The 27436-nt window shown below is 42.8% G+C and overlaps 3 protein-coding genes across 17 annotated transcripts in view; 2 read left to right on the top strand and 1 right to left on the bottom strand.

Moving 5' to 3' along the window:
* Window positions 1–8004, top strand: part of LOC117155789 (cell adhesion molecule Dscam2) — a 175238-nt gene extending 167234 nt beyond the window's left edge. For 9 of the 11 annotated variants that reach the window (XM_076619524.1, XM_076619522.1, XM_076619523.1 and 6 more), the window contains 8 exons: window positions 8–277; window positions 480–934; window positions 1627–1900; window positions 1986–2144; window positions 2839–2993; window positions 5020–5239; window positions 5748–5838; window positions 5924–8004. In XM_076619524.1, the coding sequence (XP_076475639.1) occupies window positions 8–277; window positions 480–934; window positions 1627–1900; window positions 1986–2144; window positions 2839–2993; window positions 5020–5239; window positions 5748–5838; window positions 5924–6188 (1889 nt within the window). In that variant the 3' untranslated portion in view covers window positions 6189–8004. The remainder of the gene's footprint in view (window positions 1–7; window positions 278–479; window positions 935–1626; window positions 1901–1985; window positions 2145–2838; window positions 2994–5019; window positions 5240–5747; window positions 5839–5923) is intronic. The other 2 variants (XM_076619525.1, XM_076619531.1) reach the window with 2 other exon arrangements.
* Window positions 8005–8315: 311 nt separating this feature from the next.
* LOC117155790 (actin-like protein 6B) lies at window positions 8316–13264 on the top strand. The gene is made up of 6 exons (XM_033332156.2): window positions 8316–8484; window positions 8575–8769; window positions 9153–9590; window positions 10231–10571; window positions 10665–10760; window positions 10890–13264. The coding sequence occupies exons 1-6, from the start codon at window positions 8316–8318 to the stop codon at window positions 11052–11054; spliced, it is 1404 nt and encodes a 467-aa protein (XP_033188047.1). The 3' UTR covers window positions 11055–13264.
* Window positions 11631–27430, bottom strand: Cln3 (CLN3 lysosomal/endosomal transmembrane protein, battenin). 5 transcript variants are annotated; one of them, XM_033332158.2, is made up of 9 exons: window positions 23260–24063; window positions 20104–20496; window positions 18782–19987; window positions 16554–16711; window positions 15716–15874; window positions 14252–14588; window positions 13845–13994; window positions 13576–13716; window positions 11631–13424 (listed from the first exon to the last, which is right to left on the bottom strand). In XM_033332158.2, exons 3-9 carry the CDS (start codon window positions 18974–18976, stop codon window positions 13284–13286), a joined length of 1281 nt encoding a protein of 426 aa, XP_033188049.1. In that variant the 5' UTR covers window positions 18977–19987; window positions 20104–20496; window positions 23260–24063; the 3' UTR covers window positions 11631–13283. The 5 variants fall into 5 exon arrangements, with proteins under 5 accessions (XP_033188049.1, XP_076475130.1, XP_076475129.1 ...); XM_076619015.1 differs by lacking the exon at window positions 23260–24063 and adding an exon at window positions 27406–27430 and having other exon boundaries at window positions 18782–20496; XM_076619014.1 differs by having other exon boundaries at window positions 18782–20496; window positions 23993–24121.
* Window positions 27431–27436: the final 6 nt, after the last annotated feature.

Consider the following 27436-nt stretch of genomic DNA (forward strand, 5'->3'; position numbering starts at 1 on the left):
GTTGCAGTTCGAGCGGCGGTATTCTCGTTCGGTACAGTATTGGTCGTTCCATGGAAACAGAACGTGACGTTACCATGTCAAAGCGTCGGCAACCCTGAACCATCTGTGACATGGAAACAATGGGGCCAGATAGTGAAATCGTCCAGCAGGGTGTCCTTGCTGACGGAAGGCTCGTTGCAGATCATGGACCTTCATCGGGAGGACAGCGGAAATTACACTTGCTACGTGAAGAATCGTCACGGATCCGATCAGATCACGCATCGTTTAACCGTGCAAGGTAGACTGATCGATTCGAGACAATTCTTCTTGGAATTTGTCGAATCTCAAAGTATTTCATCAACGAAAGAAAGAAAAAAACACACACACACACACACACGTTGAATATGAAAATTGCTCCCGAGTTCGGTTAAGATCGCGACACGAACTAACGAGGGAAATTCAGGAACACGTAGAATAATTTGGTTACGATGCTTTCACAGTTCCTCCAGCAGCCCCGTTGCTTCACGCCACCAGCGCGACCAGTAATTCGATCAACGTCCAGTGGAAGAACAGGGACGATGGCGGCGCCTCAATCAGGGGTTACATCCTTCACTATAAACGAGAATCCGGCGAATGGGAGGAGGTGAAAGTCTCCCACAAGATCAACAGTTTTGTGCTGTCACGGCTATGGTGCGGCAACGATTATCAAATGTATCTGACAGCGTACAATCGGATCGGTATGGGTTCGCCAAGCGAGATTGTAAAGGCCACGACGAACGGATCGAAACCGGAAAGCTCGCCTAGCAACGGTGATAAATTCATCACGGTGAACGTATCGTGGATCACTCTTCATCTGAGCATGTGGAACGACGGAGGGTGTCCTATCACGTATTTCGAGCTCGAGTATAGGAAGAACGGAGATGACATCTGGACCCTGGTGTCGAATAGCATCGAGGTATTAAAGCCGTATGCAATCGATTCTTTTTTTCTCAATAATACGATTTAACTCTTTCATCGTTGATCAAGACGACGATGTAACGAAAATCTATAGCAGAAACGTGCGTAAAATATAGAACAAGAAGTTGTGTATATACATCTTGTTAAGTTCATACGTATATATTTCAAAGCGTCATTTTTCACGTGTCTTTACGACTTTTATCTGTAGTTTTCGACGCGTACCTATATAACATGAATGAAAGAATTAGCACGTAATAATTGTTTTGTAAGGTACTGTTGAGAATTATCTTAATAACCGAAATAATGGTATAGGAACGCTAAATTTACACTTAGAATTCATATTAGAATAGTTATATATTTATTTGATAAGCGATTTCAATGATATTCATCGATACACACTTATACGCGTCTTTCTTCCATACCCGACTGTCAACCGAGTGAACACTGTTTACGTTCATCTGTTTACGAGACGCCGCGTACACACACACTTCCACACATGTGATATTCACATACAAGTATTACTACTACGCAGCTAACCTAATCTAGCACATAAAATTATACATATCTCAGTAAGTATAAATTCACCTTTCCTTATCTAGATCAGATAAAATGTTTAGGAAGACAGACTAGGTATTGCAATAGCATCGACTTCTGGTATGATAATAAATAGCGGTGACGTTTGTCGTCCAGGTACAAAAGACGTACACGCTCAGTGAGCTGCAACCTGGGAGCACGTACGACATTCGAATACGGGCGCACAACAACGCTGGTTTCTCGGTCGCCGAGTATAGGATAACGACTCTGCAACCTCACACCAGCAGCACGGTGCCATCCGTGGAGATCGATCACTACATTCCTCAACACACGTCCGTCTACTCGGATCTAAAACTGATAGTCCCGCTGATACTGAGCTCGCTGGCGATCATTGCCGCCGCTGGTGCTGTGTTTTATTGTTTCCGGAAACGTTAGTAAAAAGAATTAGCCGCGACTTAGCCGCAGAGACGACGAACCTCTGCGTGCGTGTAACGCTTTGATGACAATGACCGTAGGTCCATTTATAGGGGAGATTGCGAGCCTGCACGACGCCCAGACTGCGGCTGCCTTAGACAATAAGCAGAACATGGAGCAGCGTGAACAATATTACGCGACCGTGCGCAAACCGCTTCGCTCGCCGATACACGAGATGGCTACCTTGGAAAAAATTCCAGGTAATTGGAGGGGGAAAACGCTTGTTTAGTGCCGCTCGTTTAATTAGCTGATTAACTCTTTCGTCGTTGAATACAAAGTGTGAATTTTACTGGCAATAAAGATAGTTTTTCAGTAGATTCCTGTAACGCACGGTCAGACAGCCTTGACAGCTCGTCTCGGTTCTTGCAAATTATCTGGAATAATCCTTAAACGTATAGTATTGCTATCTGGAAACATATTTTCCAACGTAGAAAACGCATAATTCACTGTGCGTAGTGTGTATCGTTACCAAGATTAAGATCTACGGAAGAAGTAATTCTCCTCTTTTTTTTTACTTCGCTAGCGGTTTATAATCCAAATGTCTCGTTATTATTATTGCCATTATTGAATTGTTATTACCATAAAGTATTTTAGAATATTCCTATATAATCAGCAAGATAAAGTAGTTGATTCACAGTATAATACAAATAATACAAATTATACGGAGCTTTCTCGCAAATAAAAAAAGGGAAGACGGCTACTCTTCTATAGTTTCATGGTACATAAACTGGCATTTTCAAATGTTTGATTACATTTGAAAAATCATGCATTCAAAGATCGCATAGCATACCTATGGGACAGATGATTGCAACAATGACGGAGTTGACTACTTTAAGGTAGACGATAATTTAAGGAATTTAAGGATCACAAAGAGATATTGAAAAATGGTTGCAGAGTACTCGGAGGACATTTATCCGTACGCGACCTTCCAACTAGAGGAGAGCGTACCGCCAGGTGGTGATAGTCGATGTAATTCCGCGGCGCCTCTTCAGACCTTCGTCTATCACGATCCTCGTCTGTCCACAGCCGACACTCTTCAATTACGAGAGGTATCGTCCCACGTTCAATTTGCTTTTGTCATTCACCGTCGCTTTCTACTATTCGCCATTCGTGTCTGTTCATCAAACCAATGGGAAAACACACTGCGCACACCGCATGCATCCTCGAATTTGTCCTCGAGTTTACCACGTGTAATTGCTTGAGATAGAAGTTCGTATCGTTGCAACGTCTGGTTTTTTAAAAATGGCATTGACGTCGTTAAAGTGCTGTAACAACAAACTACGCGATACGCAACGCGCGATGAAAGAAATTATCTGCCTCAATAACAATCCGGTCTATCTCTTTAAACAAGTTGATAACAAAATATCGTTTAATTGTCGTTTAATTCGTTGAATATATCGTAAAAAGGGACAAACACGTACGAACTTTTATCTCTTGTCGAAACAGCTCTCCACTAAACAGCTTCGCTTCCGTCCCGCTAATGTCACTGTATATTTCCCAAATAAAGCGTTCACCGTTCAAAAATTCTCTGTGAACCGGCAAAAGGGAAACTGTGTACGATTCTCGCTTCAGCATGTTTTACCAGAGCTAAAGCACAGTCCCAATTGCATTTCGCGTGTGCACATCGGTCTTGGCTATCGGATTTATTTAGAAATTGTCTGGCACGAAGACTTGTTTGTACGATTTTTTTTTCCGCGAGACAATCACGAGCTCGAAGACGATCCGTCAAATACATATTCGTAAACGTCGACGCAGACCGCGGCGAAATAATTTGTCAGCAAAAGAACGTGTTTGTAGAACGAATGCGCGTGGATCGAGTAGAACAGATGTGCATCATAGAGAATCGATCATTGTGACTGCTGGTCCCACCTTGCTTCGTTTCGCATCTGTCCTGATCAGTCCATCGAGGAACCGCAACACCGATGCAAACGATACTTTTCTTACATGTATTATATTCGCCATTCTACACATCTCTCGCAAACTCTTGTCATTACTAGCTCGTATAGCTGTAGAATAAGAAAGCATACATTGTGTCAAAGCGTTCTGGCATATTTTGATTGTAGCGCCGAGACCAAATACAATCATAGAAAAATAAAAAAAAAAAGGACAGTAGCGTGGATTGTGAAGATTAAAAGATCTCAAACCGATCAATTTCCAAAAAGTACTCATTGCAAGGCGTAATAGAAATATATGACGATTCATTCAGACATACAATGTGTACTTGTACTTGATGGAAGACCGTACGTACGTAGTGAGGTCGTAAATTAAAATATTAATGTGCGATTAATACAAGAGAATTGAGAGCAGTACGTATCTTATAGAAACGTCTTAAATCCTAAATTGTAAAAGTTATTTGTGAATTGATATATCAGATTCTTTTAGAATACATAATGTACACACATGTATCTACATCGTGTGAAAAGTAGCAAGTCGCGTATTTCTAAACTCTTCTTTCCAAATTATGTATACTATATATACGACTTTTTAAAATACTCTGAAATTTGTTGCAAAGAAAGAAAGAAAGAAAGAATTCTGAATTCACTTCGTACAGTTCTGAACGAAGTCCCGAATTCCTTCTCTCTTTATATACATACTGTATCTCGCATTATTATTTCGATTCTCAAAATACTTTAATAACACTTGACCGATTTTATAATCTCACTGTACAATAGAAAACTCCGTTTATACGAATACCATTTGTGCGAGCGAAATTATAATTAGCGTCTGATTAAACAAACTCCCCTTGCGGTGAAATCCACTTGAAAGAAACTCACTCACGGACACTGAGGAGAGTCAGCCAACTCCTGTTGCGTTTTAACTCCAATTATATAGGCTTCTTGTTTCCCGACAGATTCGTATAAACAGGTTTCTACCGTACATCTTCCACCAACGGTACGTCGGAATCGATAGCTCTGATCTAAAATCTGTAGGTTAACCGCTAGCACGGACGTCGCTGAACAACGATCCGCGACGGACAAATCGATTCGAAAGATTCGAGAGAGATCGGTGTAGCGCGCCTCCTCGTTTCCTCGTGCGAATGTGCCAATTCATCGAACCAATTCCGTCTGATTGCAGTCGGATTGCAACCGGTACACTAAGGTGCGCGGAGGCCGTTCGTCCTCTGCGCCGTTGCACAAAACGCACAAGGTCAGTCAGGGCAAGTCCGAGTCGGAGGAATACGACACCCTGGGCTCGGACAGCGACACGGAAGTCGGGACCAGCAGCCGAACCGAGTCTTCCAATCACCTCGTCGATTCGCACCACTCGGTGTCTGCGGCCGACTCGCGTGTCCACAGTATGCAATCTTTCATCCTTCTATTCGGTTTACGCCTTGTTTCATCCTCTTTCTCTTTCTCTCTTTCTCTCTCTCTCTCTATCTCTATCTCTATCTCTATCTCTGTCTGTCTCTCTCTCTATCTATCTATCTATCTCTCTTTTCCTTTCTAGTCTCTGTCTAATTCTATTCGATTATAATTGAAAAGAGGGGGCCGCCCTTCTCGTTCCTCGATGTCCCTTTCGATCATGGTCACGAAAATGAAAAAGAAAAGAAAAAGGGGAAACGAAAGGAGAGGAGAGTTACCTAATATTTCCATGCACCGCAGTACCACCGGACATCCGTTCCCGTTGCCTGTCTATATACGTTTATTAGAGTGCACCGAAACATGTAATCGAGTATTTCACGCTTGTTTGTTGTCATCGTCAAACGTTGGAACGGAATCAGGCGGTTGTTGGAGAAATTTCGCCGAACCATACCGCGTTTGTTTCTATCGATCGTGGGAAATCGTTACGTTTTCTGCTTTCAGACTTCCTGTACCATGGACCAGAATCTAGCACGTCTACAGAACCCTCACCGATTTTTGAGAGAAAATCGTTTCCTGGAAGGGGAAGATCCAAGTAAGCCACGTTGATTCGTTGTGTTTAACTGTGTTTGTTAGAGGAGAAGTTAAAAGGAAGTAACGATGATTGTTGTTCGTGGAAGGATGTTACAGCTGGCGCGTCATACCAGCGAGGAGACCCGTTCCAACTTCGGCCCAATCTCCGGGTTTGGCAATTCCAAGCACCAGTCGAGCAATTCCTGCTCCAATCGGGACCAGGAGCGTGACGGATCAGGGAATCTGTTCGTCCCCAAGCTGGACCCACCCACGGGCTTCTCCGACGCGTTTGAGCTAAGCGAGGCAGAGTGCGACTTCGATCGCGGCCACAGTAGCCAACGAAATGTCCGTGACTTCGTAATCGCGGTGTAAATAAAAAAGAAGGAAAAAAAATACGAAGAACGTAGAACCTACGGTGTGAACCTCTACGATGCATTCAGCGAAAGAAAAAAAAATACGAAACCACATTTCAACTATCTCGATGTAAAGAAAAACCATCGTGGTCCGTCTTTCGTTAATTATTATCATTGGTCACTGTGAGCACAGCGGCCACTGATCGTGTGTCCCCTGTTCGTGTTCCTGGCCTATGTCGATGGGAAAGTGTCAATCGTATCCTATAACAAAACGAACGTACTGAACTTAACCATGTGTTCTTTTAACTGCCACTTCGTTCGTATTCGCGAGAACCTGCGAACACGCGTAACAACACCATTTGTTCGATTTTTCACGTTTCTCGTTTCGGCTGCCAAGCGAATCGCACGATCCTCCCAGCTGCTCCTCTCGGGGCAATTCGATCAATCAGAACTTGTCTGTCGACTGCCATTTCGTTCGAGAAAAAACGATTATCCTATGAAAGACACGAACACGTTCTCTACTTTTGTAAATTAGGCAAAGTCTCGCAGGTTTTGTCGAGAACGATTCTTATACTTAATTGCTCGAGTTCGATCAACACGTCCTTTTAACTCTGTTTTACACGAAGACTGCGACAGAAGAACATGCTGCACCGTAAGCGATCCACAGGGAAGGTTTTTACTTGCCTTTGCGAAAGAGACTCTTTATTATCTCGTATTCGTTAACCGAACACTCGAATCGTATGAGATACTATCGTCGAAGGTGAATCGTCCTATCGTTGAGACTACGTCTGCAGCAAGCATTCACGAGCAAACGGTTTCCATTCTACCGAGTGCATATCCCGAGCGAGCAATACGCGATTTGTTACGAGTTTACTTGGTCTTCCAATTTCGTAGATCGTTTCTATCTACTGATTTCGACGTCGTCCTTTTTGAACGAAGAAACGCATGAACAATTACTTTCGCATCTCGAACGAGCCAGCATGTTTTCTCGTTCGTGTACCAACCGTGTGTTGTATACATGTATAAATAACGAAGCTAGGCCGCGAAGAAATGAAAATGATGTTTCGTCGTTGCCATCGATGTTGTTTCGTTTACGCGAGACTGAAACGTTAGTAGATGAGACGTGTAGCGTAAACTTTAACGTTCAAAGCAAAAAAAAAAAAAAGTAAGATAAAATAAATAACTAAATAAACTATTGTCTGTAAGATGTCTGTACTTACCATGCTGTTAACTGTGTACGTATTGTACGTCATTACGTACGCGCGACCGCGGATCGCGAGAAACGAATCTAGAAGAGCAACGGAAACACGATGGTAAAGTGTTAAACTAAAAATGTGTCGTTTCGCCGCGTTGAATTTCGCGCGTCGATTAACGATCGACGGACCGAGTGATACGCTAAGAAAAACGGACAACAAAAGCAGAAAAAGAAAAAAACAGATAAGATAAACTAAAGTAAAATAAAAGGCAGAGTATTAATGAATTTGTTCGACTGTCGTTAAGGAAAACGCACCCACCGAGTCTGTAACGCATCTGTTGTCATCGAATCAGTTTAAACCGTATGTACAAGCAAACCGATCGTTCACTCGGCAACGTGACGATGATTTTTGAGTCTGAGTGAGTGCTCTCTCGTTATGTCGGCGTCCCCGATCAGAAAGCATCGCGAAGCAAAGTATCGGGGACTACGAAGGAAGAGATATCGATCTGTTGACAAATCGTATACTTTATAATATATGAACAAATGATTTACCACGAAATTCGTACTATTGTGTTTTTAGACGACTTTAGATTGTTTATATTCTATTTACTTTGTAAAATATACAACACTAATTCCATAACGGAACACCGTTCTTGTCTGAAAGATTATTCTCACCCTTCCCGTGTCTTACCGTAATACCAATCTTTGAAATAAAAAGGACCATCGGAATCCTTGAAATCCGACGCATCCCTGAAACTACGTTCTCGACGATAAAATTTAATAGATAATAAAAGCAAGGGAAAATCTCTTTTCTCCGAGACCAGTTCGTAACAATCCTGCCGTTAAGCCCGACGAGAGAAAATATCCGTGGAAGCTGCGCCCGGACGAAAAGGGTTTCGCAAATGTGCTGATCGATCGCGTTTCGTCCTCCTCCCGATCGTAGATTCGAATATGCAAAAGGAGCAATGTGGAAACGGCGGAGGGTCGCAGAATCCTCGATATACGAGTACGAGGAAGGAAGAAGGGGTGCATGGACCGGTGAGGTCGAACAGGGTTGCTGGGCATGCGCCGACGTTCCTGTCCTCTCCAGATACTATGAGCGGTGGTGTCTACGGCGGAGGTATGTGATACGCGGTCCGCAATATTTCCGGAAAAAAACGAAACGTGGTCTAGCTGAGAATTCCGTAAAGCGTTTGGATTTTTCCCGTAGACGAGGTCGGTGCTATAATTTTCGACGTTGGACACCAGAGCCTTCGCGTGGGTTATGGCGGTGAGGATACACCGAAGGCTGAAATTCCGACCACCCTCGGTGTATGGGAGGACACGATCGACTCGCCGGACGGCAGTCAAAACGTCAGGAAGCACTACAACATCGATGTCACGGCCATTCAAGTGCGAAAGAAGGGTACGATCGTTTCACAGCGTAATCCTATCAGAGGAAACACGATTACGTTTCGCTGTCCAGTTCTCGCTATGTGACCATTTTCCTGATCGTAAATTCCATTAAAACGTAGAACGATGTCTAGCACATACTTTTCTGAAATAGAATTCGACGCTGTCTCGTATCGTTAATACGTTTCACCTGTATCATCTTTACGCTACGAAACGTACGACAAACTGTATTTGATTAGTGTTTGACACAAGCAGTTTGTAGCTTAGTCGACAAAAGACGAAAAGGAAAAACCTTAAATCGAAGCGCGGAAAGTAGACTTTAATTTACAGTATAGAAAATCATGAATTGTAAAGAGATCGTATTGTATGTATTACCTACGATATATCTTTTTCTAGATATGGAGATGGTTAGCTTAATGAAAGACGGCATGATCGAAGATTGGGAGATGTTCGAGCGTCTAACAGAGTACACGTATAAACAACGTCTTCATGCTCTTCCGGAGCATCATCCGATCTTGATGACCGAATGTCCCTGGAACACCAGATTGAAACGGGAGAAATTGCTAGAGCTGATGTTCGAGAAATTCAGCGTTCCGGCGATGTACATCTGCAAAAACGCGGTTTTGGCCGCGTATGCGAATGGCAGATCGACGGCCATGGTCGTAGACAGCGGTGCAACTCACACGAGTGCGGTTCCGGTGCACGACGGTTACGTTATCACGCAGGGAATCGTAAAAAGCCCGCTAGGCGGTGATTTCATCACGATGCAATGCAGACAGTTCTTCGAAGAAAAGGAAATCGAGTTGACGCCTGCTTGTCTGGTAGCGAGCAAAGGCAAGTTGGCTGAAATTTTCAACGAAATCGTCGCGCTTTCACAGCGACGAATCGTCGTCGACGGATAAAGAAAAGCAACAATAATAGCGTAATTCGATCGACGTGGACGGTATTGATGGAATGATTAAATATTGACTTCAATTGACACTCGCTCGCTAGGCAGATATTAACGCGCTATAAAAAGCAATGCTTAGTACATCGTAGAACGACGTCTATTATAAGGCACGAAAGGGAGTTAAATCCTTTGAACGCGCATTTTCAACGATGAACGCGCGCTGTGTGCAGAGCACTTGAGTCGTAATGCGTTGAATGCATTCATTCAGCGTCCGTGCGCCTTTACCGCACGTGCTGTCCAGATTTAGCGAACACTTATCAGCCTTAAAGAATGTTTAGAGTTGAACATTATTCCCATCGACCTCCTTCATCAAAACCTTTTATCCTCTAATATTTCGCACTTCCGAATGTAACTTACGTCCGTCTAGAGGAGCTTTTCGACGCTTGACATTATACGTACCACTCGAAACGCTCTGCCTAAGTCGAATCCTCTTGTTTCATTCGCAATTGCTATTCTATGTCCCGGATTAATCGTATTACTACGTCGCACAACAACGACAATCTAATGTAATAAAATATTATACAGATGTAGTTCGCGAAAGAGATACACCACGTTGGACCAAAAGGGCTGGACCACAGCCAACGTCTTCCTGGATGAGCTATATGGTCCGAGAGCTGTTGCAAGACTTCCAAATGAATTGTTTGCAAGTGTCCGACAGCCCTTACGACGAGGATGTGGCCAATACTTTGCCAATGAAACACTACGAGTTCCCAACCGGGTACAACGACGATTTCGGCTCCGTCAGACTGATGATTCCGGAAGCCTTGTTCGATCCCAGCAACGTGAAGGGCGTTGGCGCCAGCATTCTTGGAGTTGGTCCACTCGTCACGACCAGCGTGGGCATGTGCGATATGGATATCAGACCTGTAAGCTTCCCACTATTTTCATAAATCACGCGATAGCTTTAGGGAGAAATCGATGATTCCATAAGTGTTAAAATGGAGCATTTCTGTTCTTAGAGTTTGTACGGAAGCGTGGTGGTCACCGGTGGTAATTCCTGCCTGCAAGGTTTTAGCGAAAGACTGAATCGAGATTTAGCCAGCAAAACTCCTCCAGTAAGTATCTCTGTCATTGCGTTGAGATCTTTTAATAGAAAATATTTCTAATTTATATATAATTTTAATGGAAGAATTATGTTCCTTTTATCGAAATCAGAATAACGTTGACTCGTCCGGTTATTGCAGAGTATGAGACTGAAAATAATTAGCGCGAACAGCTCGAGCGAGCGTCGTTACGGTGCCTGGATCGGAGGATCTATTCTCAGCTCCCTTGGATCTTTCCAACAAATGTGGCTGTCGCGACAAGAGTACGAAGAATCGGGTAAACTGATTCTCGAGCGATGCGCGTGATCAAAAGCTCAAGCATCAATCAAAATTATTCTTTGTAATTATTTTTGCAAATCGTCCGACAATGTTGTACGTATCTATTTTGTATGTCGTCGAGGGGACAGTTTGTTGCTATTTTTAAGTTTTCTATAATCCTTCAGAGCGTAAGGGCCAACGTAAGACAATACGAGCGACTAATATCAAACGGGTTTGCGACAGACGCGTATAGAGCTTTAGACAAAATTTCAACAGCAAGGAGAACTTAGTGTATTTGCCTAGCCTATTGAAGTAAAACTGATCGAAATAAAAGGTGCAATCCTTGTGGAACTCGCTGAAGCAAAATCTTCTTTCGATGATAGTTAAAACGCTCTTCGCAGGTGAAGCGACGAATTCTTTCGCTTCGATTACACGCGTAAGTTACAGCGTAAGTTAGACGTTAGACAACTGTATGCGGTACGCTTCTAAAAGAAAAAAATACAGTTCCTAACTGCTCGAACAATCTTTCGTTTGTAATTCACGAGCACAGATTGGTTTACATATCATAATTGAAGAATCGATGATTCCTAGGGATAATGAATATGGAGGAAAGAGGGAGCAGTGTTTTCGAAAAAGAATTTTTATCGTTTATTTCGAACATATTCACAACAAGTTACATATTTGAACAATGTTTCGATTTCATTTGTTTTCCACGCTTCGCTGTCGTAATCGTTCTTTCTCTTATTTATTTTCCTTATACTAAAAAGAAAAAAAAAGAAATAAAATACGATAAAATAAAATTAGGAGAACCGCGAATCGCAGAACATTCATTTTAGAACGCGTCACAAGCAGTTCCAATTTTACAACGATAAATATAATATATATATATATATTACGGCGTAATAAACAATATAATATTTCGTATATAAATATATATATATATATACTATATATATTTATATCTCAAAATAAATGTAGGAAACAGTATTATCGATATATCACATATACAATATGTATTTAGGAAAAGGCGAATTATTTTGCTAGAAGAATGGAAAGGGCCTTTCTCGTAACGGAGACGAAGAATCGTTCGTCGAAATTTCCGGTCCTACCGTATTTACTCTGCGACTTGATATTATAATACTTCTAATTAACACTCTCGCGTGTTTCAACAAATATCCTTTTGACGAGGAATGTTTGAAATTTCGGCCATGATTAAAAATCGATTGGACGACTTTCTCTTTGCAAAAAAAAAAGGAAATAATTTTTATAAACACAACGCACAACCCGTGTTATGATATATTGTGACGTGGTCAAGCGAAATACGAAATTCGTTATCATTTTAGCGAAATAAACCGAGATAATCTTGTCAGCAATATTTTTGAAAAGGTGTTTAACATATGGACACGAGTCGTGCATAAACAATAAAAATATTGTAAATCGAACGCTGTCTCGTTCATCGAATGCGCCTATAACGCGTGGCAAAAATCGATGTGTTACGCTAACTACGAATACTGGTGGTCGTTCTTGTTTCGACCAAATGTTAAACGACGTATAAACCTACTAGCTAAGAACGCATGATGAAACGCGTAGCCCATAATCAGAAAATTTTAGGTCGCGTTTACAAAAGCGTAGCGCTGCGATATTCGACAACAGGGGTCGAATGCTGTTGACGCGTATGATAAATCGAGACGAGATTTCCTCGTCTATATTCAATTTCTGGCTTTCCTGTTGCGCGATTCGCTGCTTTTTGCTCTTCTTCTCTGTTAAGGAAGAAGAAACGCGCTGCGAAACGAAATCAAACTAATCGTAAAACAATTCTGTTCCTAATCCTTTAAATATTTGTACCAAATAAATCTGAGAACGATCGAACTTACAATCTAGCGAGTTAAATTTCTTGTTTTTTCTTTTTTCATTTAGGAACATCGGTTTCTGTCGAATCGTAGTCCAATTTTTAAGCATCGTCCATGATTCCAGTTCGATGGAAGTTCAATCGACGAGCAGCATCGAATAAATTCTATGTTTTCGAAGTTAATACGAACGAGGTATCAAGCTTGATCATGGCGATACTAATCGCGTTTTGCTACAATAATTAACGGTAGCATAATAATGGCTAGAAACCGGAATGATGTACGAACCACGTTACCTCAGTTATCAACATTATCGAAGCCATGATGGCGTGTCGAAGAAGATTCGGTAATAAATAACGTATGTATCACGGCGTCACGATCCTGCTTATATTCGCATGACCGTTGTTAAATACTATCTTATGTTTGTCTCCTAGCTTCCCACTCGAGACGGTTGTGGCAGTCTACAAATAGCATTGTGAACCGGCATAGACAACCATCCTGCCAACGCGATTCCAATGGAATCGGCCATCGTAGCGATTCCCAAGGAAATTTTACGATCCGCTCTTGGAATCTGTGAAATGACAGAAAAAAATACGACATTGCATTCTTTGATGGTATTCGGTGAAATACAATCAGAGACTATTTTTAACGCGAACAAAGATAACAGGTTCGTATAAATTGACCATTGACAATGGTGAGCTGTCAAAGTAAAGTTACGTTACCTCGGTAGACATTCGATAAAACGTATTCACGTATGCTCCACCACCAAGAAGGCCTTCCCACAAAACGAACGCGAACACAATCCAAATACTGGGCAAATAGTAGAACAGCGTCTCGAACAGCAGAATTATGACGTTGATAAACTGAAACAAATACGGGGTTATCGTAAATCGTGTGTATTCGACCACGACCTGCGATAAAATCAACAGCTTGTACGTTGCCGTTCGAACGTGCGTAACACGAGTAAACGAAGTTTAATCGGTTCTGTTACCTGTAACAGAGCCATGATCCAGATTTTGTTAATCGTGATGAGATTGACGGACGATCTTGAGATAAACACTCCTATCTGATAATCCACCTGGAGCCAGCGATATTGTTCGGCGTGCGTCAGCCAAATGTCATCGAATTCGATCAGCTCGTACTGAAAAATTAGCGTTACACGTGTTCGTTAAAACACCTGATCTATGTTGTTCTTCTATACATACGACCGGCGGTAATTGTATCTATATTTAGGAGGTAGAAGCTAGCAACAAGACTCGGTAATCTTATAACGTAAATTATGCGTAACGAAAGACAAAAAGAAATATAATGTATGTATATAACAAGAGCGAGAGAAGGAAAGATAAAGGAGGAGGCAAACAGGATTCTACAAATGCTCATGTAACGAAAAAGCATTACCAATCCTTGGTTAATGAAATATTCGAAGAGGTACACGAGCCCAAGCGGGATCATATACTTCATCAATCCCGGTACCAGATTGATCTTTTCTTTAAAGCTCTTCCTAGGGATCTCAATGATGTGTTCTTGACTGTCGATACCGTTCTTAGTGATCGGGATACTGGACTGCGGCGGGTGAACCAGAACCAACCAGAAAGTGATTCCTTGTATAATCGGTACGATTAACATAACTAACAATGTGTCTTCGTTACTCAACCACATGGTGAGGGAGGCATAAGATAGCGCGCCAATTATTCCGGCGCCTCCAGTACCGGAAGACCATGTCGCTATTACTTGTCTGCGAAATAACGAATCGCTGTCAATTATCGGTCAATGGCAAAGGTTAAATTCGGGATGATTCGACATACAGCTATAAAAAAGAAGTAATATCTAACGGTGATAATATTCACAATTACGGAAAAAGCAAAAAATATATGAAATAGAAGAAAGACGGAGATATTGAAATATCGGCGTGATATTGGGAAGACGATGGTTCGCAGTAAAATTTTCGTGGACGATCACATTAACCGACACGTTCGAAACGCACGTTTTATGGACACGTGTTATCTCGTGTTAGTCGCGATCGCATTCCTTTCGGTGAACTTTAACGACACCAAGGTTAATCGTTAGTGAAGAAAGAATGGCAAAGAAACAGAAATATATTATACGTAGATAAGTAGAGAAATGGACAGAAACAATAGCATTGTAATTAGCAGTTGTTGCACATAAGTACAGATGTACCTCGTGTTCGCAACGAGTTTTTTTTCAGAATTTCGTACTGTACTTCTATATTATGTTTTCCGGTGCTTTTTTTAAATCTTATTTTCGTATCGGTACTAGAACAGCAATTTATGTTATTGTTCTATACTTTTAAACATGGAAGGCCAACCTGTCGACTGCCGTTATCTTATCTCTACTTTTCTTTGCACAACTGTCTAAATGTCAATACCGCGGTTTTATTCGCCAATACCTCGAAATTTGCATCAACAGGCTTTGCATCGTATTTCTTTTTCTCTTTATCGTTTTACTTTTTAATCCGTACCTTTTGTCTCTATACTTTATTTTCTTCTACATCTTTCTACACAGATAATAAATTATTATCGCTTTCGTTGCATAAAAGAACGCTATATATAATGGATAAAAGAAAAAAAAATACGATGCGTTCGATTTACAAGAAAGGATTGTAGCTATTTACCGATAATCTCTAGTAGTTATGTATATTATTACGTTCGTACGGAAAAATAAAGGAGACACTATGCTTAAAGCTCGCCTGTACGTGATAGCCTTCGATGGAACAGGCGGGTGGAAAATTACTTCAGAAAAAAGAAACGATCGTCATTGTTGTTAGAGAAGAATAAAAAAAAAAAAATAATACCGACAATAAAGAACAGTAAAGTACGAAAGAATAGAAACGATGGCACTTACTTGGGGTATTGGTGACTGTAACTCAGCAGAGTAACTTCTCCCAAACCGGAAGAGAGTGACGTTACAACGACGCCCAGAATGGCGAGCCATTCAGTAGTGCTCAACGACACCATAAGGAATCCTGCAGCGGAAAATAACACACAGGTAGCCAGTCGAGCACTGTAATTAACGATTCGATTAATCGATTAGCGTTTCTTTTGCGGGGAAAGGAGCGACGTGCCCGCGGAGGGACACGACTCCGGGGATGATCCGTCCCACGAGAAACCGCGTGTATTTAGCGAGAAGCATATGACGTTGATCGCTTCTTACTACGCTGCCTTATCTAAAGGAAATTCGTTTCCACATGCTCGATAATACGATTCACGTTCCACGAGTCGAGCTGAACAAAATCAACGGTCACCGTGTCATCGTCCTGTTTTTACTTTTATTTTCTCGAATAATTTATGCATATACATATACGTACGTATATAGCACAACAATATCATCGAAACGATCCAAAGAAAATCATCGATAAGATAACCGAGTTAGACATCGCGGGGTCAGTCGTTGGTCTACGTCAAACATATCGCAGAATCGCGAAAGCTGACTAATGTTTTGATTTCGCCTGTGTGTCATCCGAGTAACTGCTGCTGCTGTTATCGCGTGAAATATTCTAAAAGTTAAAGGCTCGCTTCCTGACATTTCGTTATCGTATCGCGACTTTTGTTTCCTATCGTCGTAATGCTCTTAGCATTCTACGCAAAAGTGTAGCGTGGTGTTACGTTTACGCGCAAGTTACGATTAAATGGAACGATAGCTACATAATTAGAAGGAAAAATAGAAATATACGGATACTCACTGTACGTAAAAAGGCAGGAACGGCGTGATCGTCTTCACCGCTAACGATGGTAATATATCCGCTAGCAATATAGCGCCAGTGGACAATGTGTTGCAGGATCGAATCCCGGTGGTGTTGGTGGTCGTCACGGTGCCATTCGTGAATTCCGTGACAGGTTCCTTCGTATAGACGAAACGAAACCAAAAGGAAGGAGAAAAAAGAAATAAACTAGATTAGTATACCATTCGCGAACAGACACGAGAGATGTTACATTTTACGTAAACCAAAAGAATCAGCTTTGTCTATTATTTTCTCATAATTCGGTTCGTTGGTTGTACATCGCCGCGGAAGTTATCGGATACCGGTATCTTTATTTCACGAACATTACCACCTTGAACGAGTGGAATATTAATCTCCGCGATTGTTACGTAAGTTAATTCGCGTTCGAAGCATGCTGGAATCGTAGTCGGAAGGAAGAACCACGAGCTTAGAGGGGAAGGCGTAAGCAACTCCATAACACGATGCGAAACGCACGCATAGATTTGTCGATGACATAATGAAATTCCTCGCGTACAAGAATCTGTTCGGTCTCGAACACGTAATTCAGATTAATTGCTTGCTGCTCCAACGACTTGTCTCCCTCTCTCCTCCTCTACCGTCACCTCCTGTTTCTATTATTCCTTATTAATAACCGTCTTCGTTTCGTTCGCATCGAGATCGTGGATCACGAGGAACGTTGTCTAAACGAGGCTATTAATCCTCGTGACGAACAGACTCGCTGTGGCGAGATACCATAGTGCGAAACGCGGAGTAATCATTAAATCGTAAAACTTTCATAGTCCGCTTAGTAATATTTCAGTCGAACGACACTCCGCCGTTGTTACTGATTACACGGATTACCTATGCAGACCGTGTGCATCGTTTACAGAAGCTTTTGAAATCGTCTCCAAATATCAAGATATTTTTCCTTGAGCGTGAAACGTCATTTACGATTCCGGCTAATCAAAACTGCTACGTTACCGCGTTCAATAACTTCAAGGCAATAACGAAAAAGAAAACAGTGAGCTAAAAAAGCGTAAAAAGGATTCGCGCTTAAACAAACGTAGAAAAACGCGTTCTCATTAACATCGATGGATTAGTTGGCGCCTACGAAAAGCCGATATTTTATTTGGCAAATCGTCGAGGTAGAAAGAAATCAACGTCACAATGTGGTCGTAAATCGTTTGGAGACGAAATATCGACCGTATTAAAAACAGCATATAGTTTCGTGGATGTACAGTCAAGACACCGATCAATGATGTTGCAACGCTTTAAACCCGACTCAATGACTACATATTAGAAAGGGAGAGGCCGCGAAACTTTCATCCAATAACAATAACATTTTGTGTCCGGCAGTTTGCCGTCGATCGGTGCCACATACCGAGTGCAAATCCGTTTTTCTTCTTTTCTTTTCGCGAAATTTTCCATTAGCCCGCCTACTCTTCTGGCAATCGGAGCATCATCGAGTGACAACAGGAATCCAATCGATACAAAGACCTGTGTAATCGCTGTGCTGTAATACGGCCGAATGACGCCGGTGATTCATCGAGTCTTATGCAGGCCAGGCGTCACACGAGTAGTGTACACTACTACTCTGCACGCTCGATCGTTCGCTCGTTTCGCTCGAACGAGTTTGCCGATTCCAAGTGAACGCGTTGCTTTATCACGTCGCTATCTATATGTCGCAATTGTTTTTTATGCTTTATCTGTTCTAGTTTATCGTTATAGGTAAATATGAAAATCTTGGGAAGCTTCCAGACCATCCTCCAAAACGCGTCACTGGTTACACGTTGTTTCGCAATCGACCGAATGCCAATCGAGCGATTCGGAACGGTCGATGAACACGCGAACCGACCGATGGATTTGCGCGTATTTAACCGATCGACTCTTAAGGCGAAGGGATTCGAGTTTTAAGGGACAGACACGGACAATCAGAAATTAGTACGTGAAGAAGTCACGTTGAAGATGATTCATGATTCGTTCCATTGCCGGAAACAAACGTCTCCGAGTTTCATTGTATTTTCTTATTTTCTTCCTCTTTTTTATTCTCTCGAATCGAAGGAAATGCAAAAAATACAAGAATCTAAGAAAATTGGAAGAAAGCGGAACGTAACGAATCTTCTCTTTTTTCCCACCCCTGGCAACCCTTCTCTGACTTCGATCAAATATATATTCGCTAATGGATCAATGAAAAAAAAATTACCACTCACCATCGTCGTGCCGAATTTGCTCTCAAGTATATCGTGCGCGGCGCTAAGCATCACCACGTATCCGTAATTGTTGCAGAGTCCGAGTATCCAGAAGGCGGCGAAATTTCGCCATCGCGATCGTACCGCTATCGATTCTTCGTCGAACACGTCGTTCGCCCGCCGCTCCGAGACCGTTAACGGTTTGCCCTTTGCCATCTTCAACTGCAATGGTATATACTCGTGCCTTTCTTTCCTCTCTATCCTTCTATATTTTATATTCCACTCCTTTGTAACCAATTTACTTCTCCGTCTTTGTTCGACCCGCGCTCGTCCCTTCTTTCCAGCGGTCGACTTTTCTTTCCTTTCGTTCAACTTCGATCGTAGTTAATCCTGTTCCTTATCCCCAGGCTTTTCCTCCGTTTTCTTTCGTCCCCTGTGGATCCTGTTTTAGCTTCCTCTTCGCCTTGAAAGTTTGCACTGTAGTTTCTATCGGAACGGGGAGGGGGGCCTAAGTGGAGCACGTGGGCCTTTTAAATCTGTCCCAGGTTACGGCAGCAACGATTCCGTTTCTGTCTTCCTCGTTCTCAGAGACGGCGCACACCCATCGGCTTCTTTCTTTCCTGTAAGACCTTCTCCGTCGTATTCCTTGCCCGCTCGTGTTTCTCCTTTTCGAGCGAGTTTAGAGCACAGTCAGCGCGCGGTAAACCAAGCTTCGAGAAACTTCTCTCTCCTTTAGTCGCTGTATTTTCTTTCCGCCACTACTCACCAGGAGTATCGTATCGTACGAACTTCTGCCGTTTCGAATCTAACTCGATTCCCAATGAAAACGAACGTACTGGTAAATCTATTATTTCGTTCGATCGAAATTCCGCGACTCTCCGTTGTATACTTGTTACTTGTATATTTTATCGGGAGAAAGGAGAGGGCCGATGATTTCTCTCTGTGCTTTTTATCGACGGTTACGTAGAAACTTTTTCTAAGCTTCTTTTTGCTCGAAGCAACGTTTGGCTTGTATATTCTTCTCCGTCGAAGTTCAAAATCAAGGTCCCAGGATCTACGGATCGATCGCTCAAGGTTCCACGCCAGAGAATGTAAAATCCTTCGATTGGCGCGTACCTCGAGGAAATTGGTCGAGAATATCGGCAAGCTATTTACGGTCCCCTGGCCGTTTCCTGATTTATTTTCGACGATTTGGCTCACCGTGCAGTTGAACGAGTTGTTCGTAAGCTATAAAACGACGGGCATGTAAAACCGTGACCTACGCGAACACGCTAGGTAGAGCTTCCTGCTGGAGGAACGATGCACAAAACCGATCAGGTTCGTTTTTACTGAGAAACCCCTACCTTCTATGTTGCGGTAGAGTCAGCACTCAACACCAGCGACAGCGGTAACCAAGCTTCGAGAAACTTCTTTCTCGCTTTCTTCTCAGCAACCGACGCGTTCGATCCAAGCTGATCCTCGCTTTCTCGCACGAGTTTCCGGACGAAAATGAGTCGAATGTTCGACGTTCCCTTACTGGCTGTACGATGTATGCCAGCCTTATCGAAACCTAAGCTGTTTATCGTTAATCACTTCGTTTCGTAAAACGTGCCGTGTAATCTTTGAAACACGTTCAAAACAGTTTCTTCTGCTCCAGCGCTCCTTATCTTTCTCTTTCCTTTCTTGTCGCTGATCCAAAGACCGATTAAATTTCCGATGGCTCTCTGGTCGGCGTAGGTCTTCACGATGTGTCGTTCCTGTGGACAAGATCGATATTTTCTTATGAAATCGGACGCCCCCACGGTGGCTGACTTCAACGGGGGAACTGTTAAAACAGGAAAGTCGACGCGCGACGGTGTCGATTAAAATTGCAGATTGGCTACCTGTCAATGAGGATTCTACACGTTATGCGTTACATACGCGATCGATGTTTGTGTTTTATTTTAATTGTCAAAAGAAAAAAAAGAAAAAAGTTGTAGAAAGCAATAAAGAAAAATACGAGGTCAGGCTGTTGGCCACGAGAAACAAATTGATAGCCGCACGTGCGTCGGCAGCTGGCTTTGCGGACTCGAATTATTGCACCGCGAGTCTGGTCTCAACGAGTACTGATTTTCATGTCGATCCGCAAATCGCGTATACTCGATCGTTCGCCAAAGTACAAATAACTAAACTTCGTTCCAAACGAACCACTTAAGTTCTCTTCTTTCCGCCTCGTTTTATTCGTATCATTTTGCTTTGGAAAATCACGAACGATTTAGACGTAATCAGTAGCAATTATTCCCACAAAAAATGCAGGAAAAAGAATTGCGTTCTAACTTTGATTTTCATAAATGGAACGGAAGAGAGAGAGAGAGAGAGGAGAGGAGGTGGCTGTGTGAGTGGTTTTATTCCGCGGTAAATAGGCACACCGCAAAACGTGTCTTAATTACATTAAAACGACGTCCTTGCCAGCGTTTTCTAGTTCTAGGAACAGACTAAACTGGAGACGTGTCTCTCATTTCCCGCGTTCCAGCTCGAAGGATTATTTCGGTCGAAGCATCGACCTCGAGACGATGCTTCTCGTTCCTCACGAAAAGGAACGCAATGGATCGCGCGTGCCGTACCATCGATCGACCCCAATCTTATTGCTGTTTCTACCGACAATCGAACCAATTTACAAAACCAATTTCGGAACGATGCAAACAACAAACTTGTGTGTATTACCGCGTCTTTTATCTTGGACAATAGAAGTGCTCCTCCTTCGCGTTGTTTCTTCTTCTATGATACAAGAACGACGAGATGGCTACTTAATCGCGATCCAGCGTGATCTTACGTTCTAATTTTATTGTCGTTTCGATAAACGAAGGTTTCCGCTGTTGTAGGAAGAAGTTTGGGTTAAGAGAAATGATATAAATTAGCAGCGATTCTTTCGTATTTCCTTCGCGCTTAAGAAATCCGTTAAGGACGGAAAAGGATCGGGTCGAAAATAAATCGAGCGACGTGACGGTATTTCATCGCGATTGTGAATGTGTCCGATGCCGATACGATGTCGTTACAATTTCACGACAGCAACGAAGCTCGGTTCCACGATCTTATATCAGTCCATTAAGGGCTAATATTACGCTAAAGCGATGTTTTGTTTGAAATTTCTCTCAATGAATTTACACCATCGAATTCTATTTTTAGATAGCATCGTATCTGTGAAATAAAATTCTAAAGACTCGTTAAATATTCTTGTCAATGCTATTCTCGTTATCTAGATTTTACGTTTAAAAAAAAATTGATCGTTTAGAAATCATTGCTCGGTTGATCTTTAACGTGTTACTTAATGGATTAAGATTATCATTTTTCATCAGCAGACCTTAATGTACATAAGTACGTTCGACTCTGCTCGCGTAGCTTATCTCGCGGCCCTGTTTCATACAGCTAGCGGCAAGAAGATCGTTTTCCTCGACAGCGTTTCTAGGTTCTCTCTCGAGTCTTCGGCAGCTCGAAATAATAGCCCCTGACAGACACACACGACTATTGTCGGAAAGTTGGCCGGCCACGCGATCTGTTTCCACGATAGCCGAGTTCGAGTCGTTTCGCGGTCATGCTACTTTTTTCACGCAATCAACGTCGTCAACGGGTCTTTTTCTATTACTCCTTCGCTCTTCTCTGTCTTTCTTCCTTTTTCGTCGGTGAATGAGTCTCCGTGAAAGGCAGCGCTACAGCTGGCCAACTCGATGCATGACTCATTAATCGTTTCACAGAGACGAAATTTTGGAACCGAACGAAGAACTAAACTTTTCACGTATATTGCGGTGAAATTGTTACAGAATCTTGCAGAAACGAGAGATGTCGAAGAGAAATGAAGCAACAGCTGGTTCTAGTTATTTCTGCGACTCGAAACTGTAAAGATCAACGGTCGATGCAATGAACTGTGTACGAGTACGGTGGAACTCCATTTGTATCTGAACTCATCTGGACGACGAATAATTCGCATAACTGGTAATATAGTACAAATATATAAGTATAGTACAAATTCGACAATTTTGCTTACTATCTAGTACTTTTTAGTTAATCGCACGTTAACTAATATTTCCTTTCGATAAACGGGCTTGTAGCGTATATCGAAATTTTGAAAAATTGCAAATTTTGCGTAACAGTTGATGAGTCACGTTAATCGTTCAAATGCGTTCCAACTTTTCGCAAGGTAAACGATAAAGGGACCACGAGACCAACACCCGTTCGATTCACGATGTACGTTTCAACGACGCGTTCCCTGAACGCATGTCACCGGTGTAAACATTGAACGATCGCGTACGAGTAGAGAAACGAAGCCACGATAACGAGAGGTTGGAACGCGATGCGAACCGCTGTCAGGCTACGATTTCTTGGACAGCTGAGATAACGCTCAGGGTGTGCGAACATCGAGCGTGAAACATAAATGAGCGTAAAAAGAACGATATATCGAGAGACGCTTGGAGAAATCAGTTGCCGATACGAACAATTCGTTTTCTCTGAAAGAAACGGAAAAAGAAGAAAATGGTAACACTCACCTAATCACCGTTAGTACTCGATTAAATGCGGTAACCTTTGAAATATATTACAGGAATTGGAGCTGGAATAAATCTAAAAGTCCTCGTAAAAATAATAAATATCGTTATCACAAATCACAAATCACAGAGTAGTAAAGATTCCGACGAAGTATATCACAGAGTATGTGTTGTTCGGGTCAAAGATTCGGTGTAATACAAACGAGACCTTCGGTTCGTGTTTCTTCTTCTTTTTCTTTTTCTTCGCCTTCGTCCTCTTCTTCTTCTTCTCCTTCTTCCGAAACTAAACGATCGTCACTCACAACACCGAAACAGACTGCCCTTAAACTGTGCTAAAGGAAAAATCGATAAGTTCGGCGCGAAAGCGTCCGCGGCTATCGTATCGCAGCTTCTAGAAGAAGTTCGATGTACCGACGAAGCGCACTGATTCTGTAAAAAAGGATTCGAGCACGTTTCCCAAACACCGACGCTCATACAATGCACAGCGTATCTCTGCGCCTTTCTCTTTCCTTCTTTCTCCACTTTGCTTCTTTTTTTCTTCGTTTGACGTTCGCGACGACTCGCGCCGTCCTTTTTCCTTTCCCCCAGTCGCGCTCTCTATTTCCTTTTTTATATTTATTTTCTTTTCTCTTTGCTCTGTTTCCTCTTAACGAACGTTGCTTAATGTTCGTTCGATTGATGCTACCGCGATCGAGCAGAAAAGCGTTGTCGCAATAGAAGACAGTCTCCGACTTACTTGACTCGCAGCTGCAATCGTAGCACGTGGTTGCCGCGGCGAGTTTCAGGTTCGAAATAAATAAGCTCCAGGCGAAATCACCGAGTTATACGGCGGCGACGCAGGCCCGACCGCTCTTCGAGCTCGGTTCGGCTCGGCTCGACCGATCGGCAATAAGCATTCCGCTCGCGCACTCTGTCCGCGAAGCGTTCCACCAGGCCGGAACGAACCAGGCAGTCGGCTCACGACCGTCAAGCCAGCCGATTCTTCTTTGGTCTAACGCTTTTCCCGATCGCCTACCTTTCCCTTCCTTTTCCACCTCGCTCTTCTCTTTTCTGTCCCTTAACCGATATACCACCCGTATCTTGCCAAGAGTAGACAGGGAATCGTTGTCAGCGTTGCACGATTTCTCATCCTAGTTGCAAACGTACCAGTCGTCTATAGATCGAATAGCACGAATTAAGCGCCATTCTCCGTGATGGCTTTTCAATCGAATTTTATTGTTTGCCACAACGTTTCAATTCCTCGGCTCTATATGCATTGTATCATTCGCTGAAAATAAACTCGCCGTGCCTACACCGATTACACCCTGTTGCGCGTATCTGATTTTTTTCCCGCCGTAATTGACGTCCTATCAATTTGGTCGTATCAGCGTACCATTAACGTCTAATGACCACGTCGATAACGAAGACCAGAAATGACCGTTCGATTTCGTAATACGTATGTTCGACTGGTATTACGAAATATGTTACATTGCCCGAGACAGAATGGGGCCCGTGCATAGTACAAGAGAAACGTTAAAGAACGATCCAAATAGAAAAACGTGGTCGGTCGATAAGCAGGTTTCGGCCACGAGATTGGTTCACGGTTGTTTTCATGAGAGCCCGTGTTAGGTTAGACATGCCGGCCTTGAGCTGAAATTCGTCTCGGGATAGAAACTTCGTGAGATTTTCGCGGTTCTGTCGGACGCCAGTGTTGCGCGCAGGAAACTGCTCAAACGATACAGGCAATCTTTCTTAATTCCGTTTCACGGTGCACGGCGCTCAATTAGTGTGTCACTTTCGTGACGAACACGTGCAATTTATTTTCCTATGTAGAGGTTTTCCACGCTAAGCGAAGGTCAAGTCTCGGACACGGTGTGCGATTGTATCGTAACTATTCATCGTCGTCGTCGTTGTCGTCATTGTCGCCGTAGCGTGTCCTTTGCTGGTGAACCGTTAACGGAACCGATTACAATATTATCTATCCTGATCCAGACGCGCGATTCGCATGCAAACGCTTATCAACCTGATTAACGATTGATTAACGTTCAACTTGATAGCGGACAACGTAATTCACGTGCGATGAGCGATTATGTGGCAGCTTGACAAACGACATTGTTGACTGGCAATTCATTACCGGTTGAACTCACCAGCGAGTGGCAAGATCGGTCATCGAGGTTCCCCGGTCATCTCGGAAGGTCGTCGTAATTACGTTTCCTATAGTTCGGCTTTATTGGTCAAGCAATGTCAAACGATATTAATTCAGAGCGGTGTGCTTCCTAGAGAAAACAGTGTCAGGGTTGTCCAAAGACCTTCTCTGCATCGCGCATAACAATATTTCGTACATTTCACGCTTCTTTGGTACTTCCCTTCGTTGGCTACCGAACGAATCAGGAACCGCGATTCGTTCATCTGTTGGCGGAACGCGTGCGCGCGACAGAGACATTAGCTCGTTCTTGTTCGTTTTTATGAAGGAATGACACGAGCCACGATCCTGTCTTTAGAACGAGGATCGATAAACTCTAACGCGGGCGGAATGAATTTTCTATGACGCCATTGTATCTTTAGACGTAGGACGAGGCCGCACGAAGCTGCAAGCAGATTGCATCGCTCGCGATGCTGGAATGAATTCTTTCAGCGTTGGTTCGGTGCCACGCGAACTGTCCCAACACGGGAAGGCGCTCGTTGCAAAGCCGCTCGATTAAGGTCACGCTTGATGAAATGTATTAAGCCAATATCTTTTGAAGAAACCAACGACAGCACGAGAACGGGTATTATCAGAAGATGGGAGGGCAAGCGCGCCGCACAATCTCGCACGCCAAAAATAACAACTGGGTCATTTTAGAATTTCAACTACAAGCGCGAAACGATCGTAATCGATTCGGCGAACATTGTTCGAACGAAGGTTCGCGACGAAACAGTCTCCATCGTAACAATGGAACGTGTGTATTTGATTCGAGGGCCCGAAACGCCGCGTCGACCAGAACGCACGTGCTTGTATGATGTTTGCCCTCCGCCAAGCGTTATGCAACGCCCGCGAACAACAAACTCTCCGACTAAACGAGGAACGACGAACGCTCGTTGATGCGATTCGAGGGACATACGAACGCGTAAGACGTATCTGTCCCACGAGAGAGGCGACTATTGTTCGCACGAAGAAGCAACTATCTTTGGCATGGCGCCTCAATAACCCTTCGAACGTTATCAGGCCAGCTATGACGTACTGTAGTTCGATCCATGAGCGTAATACGTAGTGTGTATTTTAAAGAGTCGATTGATACGTTCGTTGTTGAATAAATCGATAAATCTTGCTATGCTGTTCGTTCTCTTCTTGTCTTTCTTTTATTTGAATCGAAAACGCAGACAAATTTCACGCGTTCCTAGGATAATCCCTACTGCGTGGCTGTCTAAGTATCGCTATTTCGTAATAATTAAATAGCTTTAACGTTGGTTCACTAACAGCGACAAAGATTATGAACGTGATAACGGAGATTGATAAAAATAATCCGATTGTACGATTACATTTATTTACATTTCTGTCGCCAAGTAGTTTTCAAGTTATCGGGTGTGCTAAATACCAAACGTATTCGAAACCCGATAATAAAGAGGTTCGCTGGAAAAACACGCATCCACTTAGATATATTTTGTTATTAAATATACACATCATATCGATGTTACGTCACGATTTCATCGGATGGACAATATATGAGAAGTAGCTAACGAAACAGAAACACCACATCTCGTTTGAAATTCATAGACCGTAGTCTGGTTAGAAACCGCGTTTCCTCTATTGCAAGGATGTTCGTGCATTATACAGAAAGCCCTGACTGCACGCTACCGTCACAATCTTATCTGCCTCGTATCGACATTTTATCGGGCCAAAGAACGTTTATTTAGACGATCGTGCATGGTAACGATTCGCGATTGAATCGATCACTCTTGCGCGATTGTTTTTCTTCGGCATGTGCATATGTTTTTCACTTACTGAGTAGATTTTTCGCTTACGCGATAGAAATACCAGTAACGAAAAACAAACAATCGGTTCAGTGGTTAACGTATAGAAACATGTAATCGCGATTGCGTCGGCGACAAGAGTTCGAAAAGGCCATCTGCGGAAAATAGTCTTCGCAACGTAAATCAACAAAATACAACATTTCATAGATCTATACATACCCGATGCGTACGCAAGGAATTGAAACAGGAT

The sequence above is a fragment of the Bombus vancouverensis genome, chromosome 6, assembly GCF_051014615.1.
Source record: "Bombus vancouverensis nearcticus chromosome 6, iyBomVanc1_principal, whole genome shotgun sequence".
Classification (NCBI taxonomy): Eukaryota; Metazoa; Arthropoda; class Insecta; order Hymenoptera; family Apidae; genus Bombus; species Bombus vancouverensis.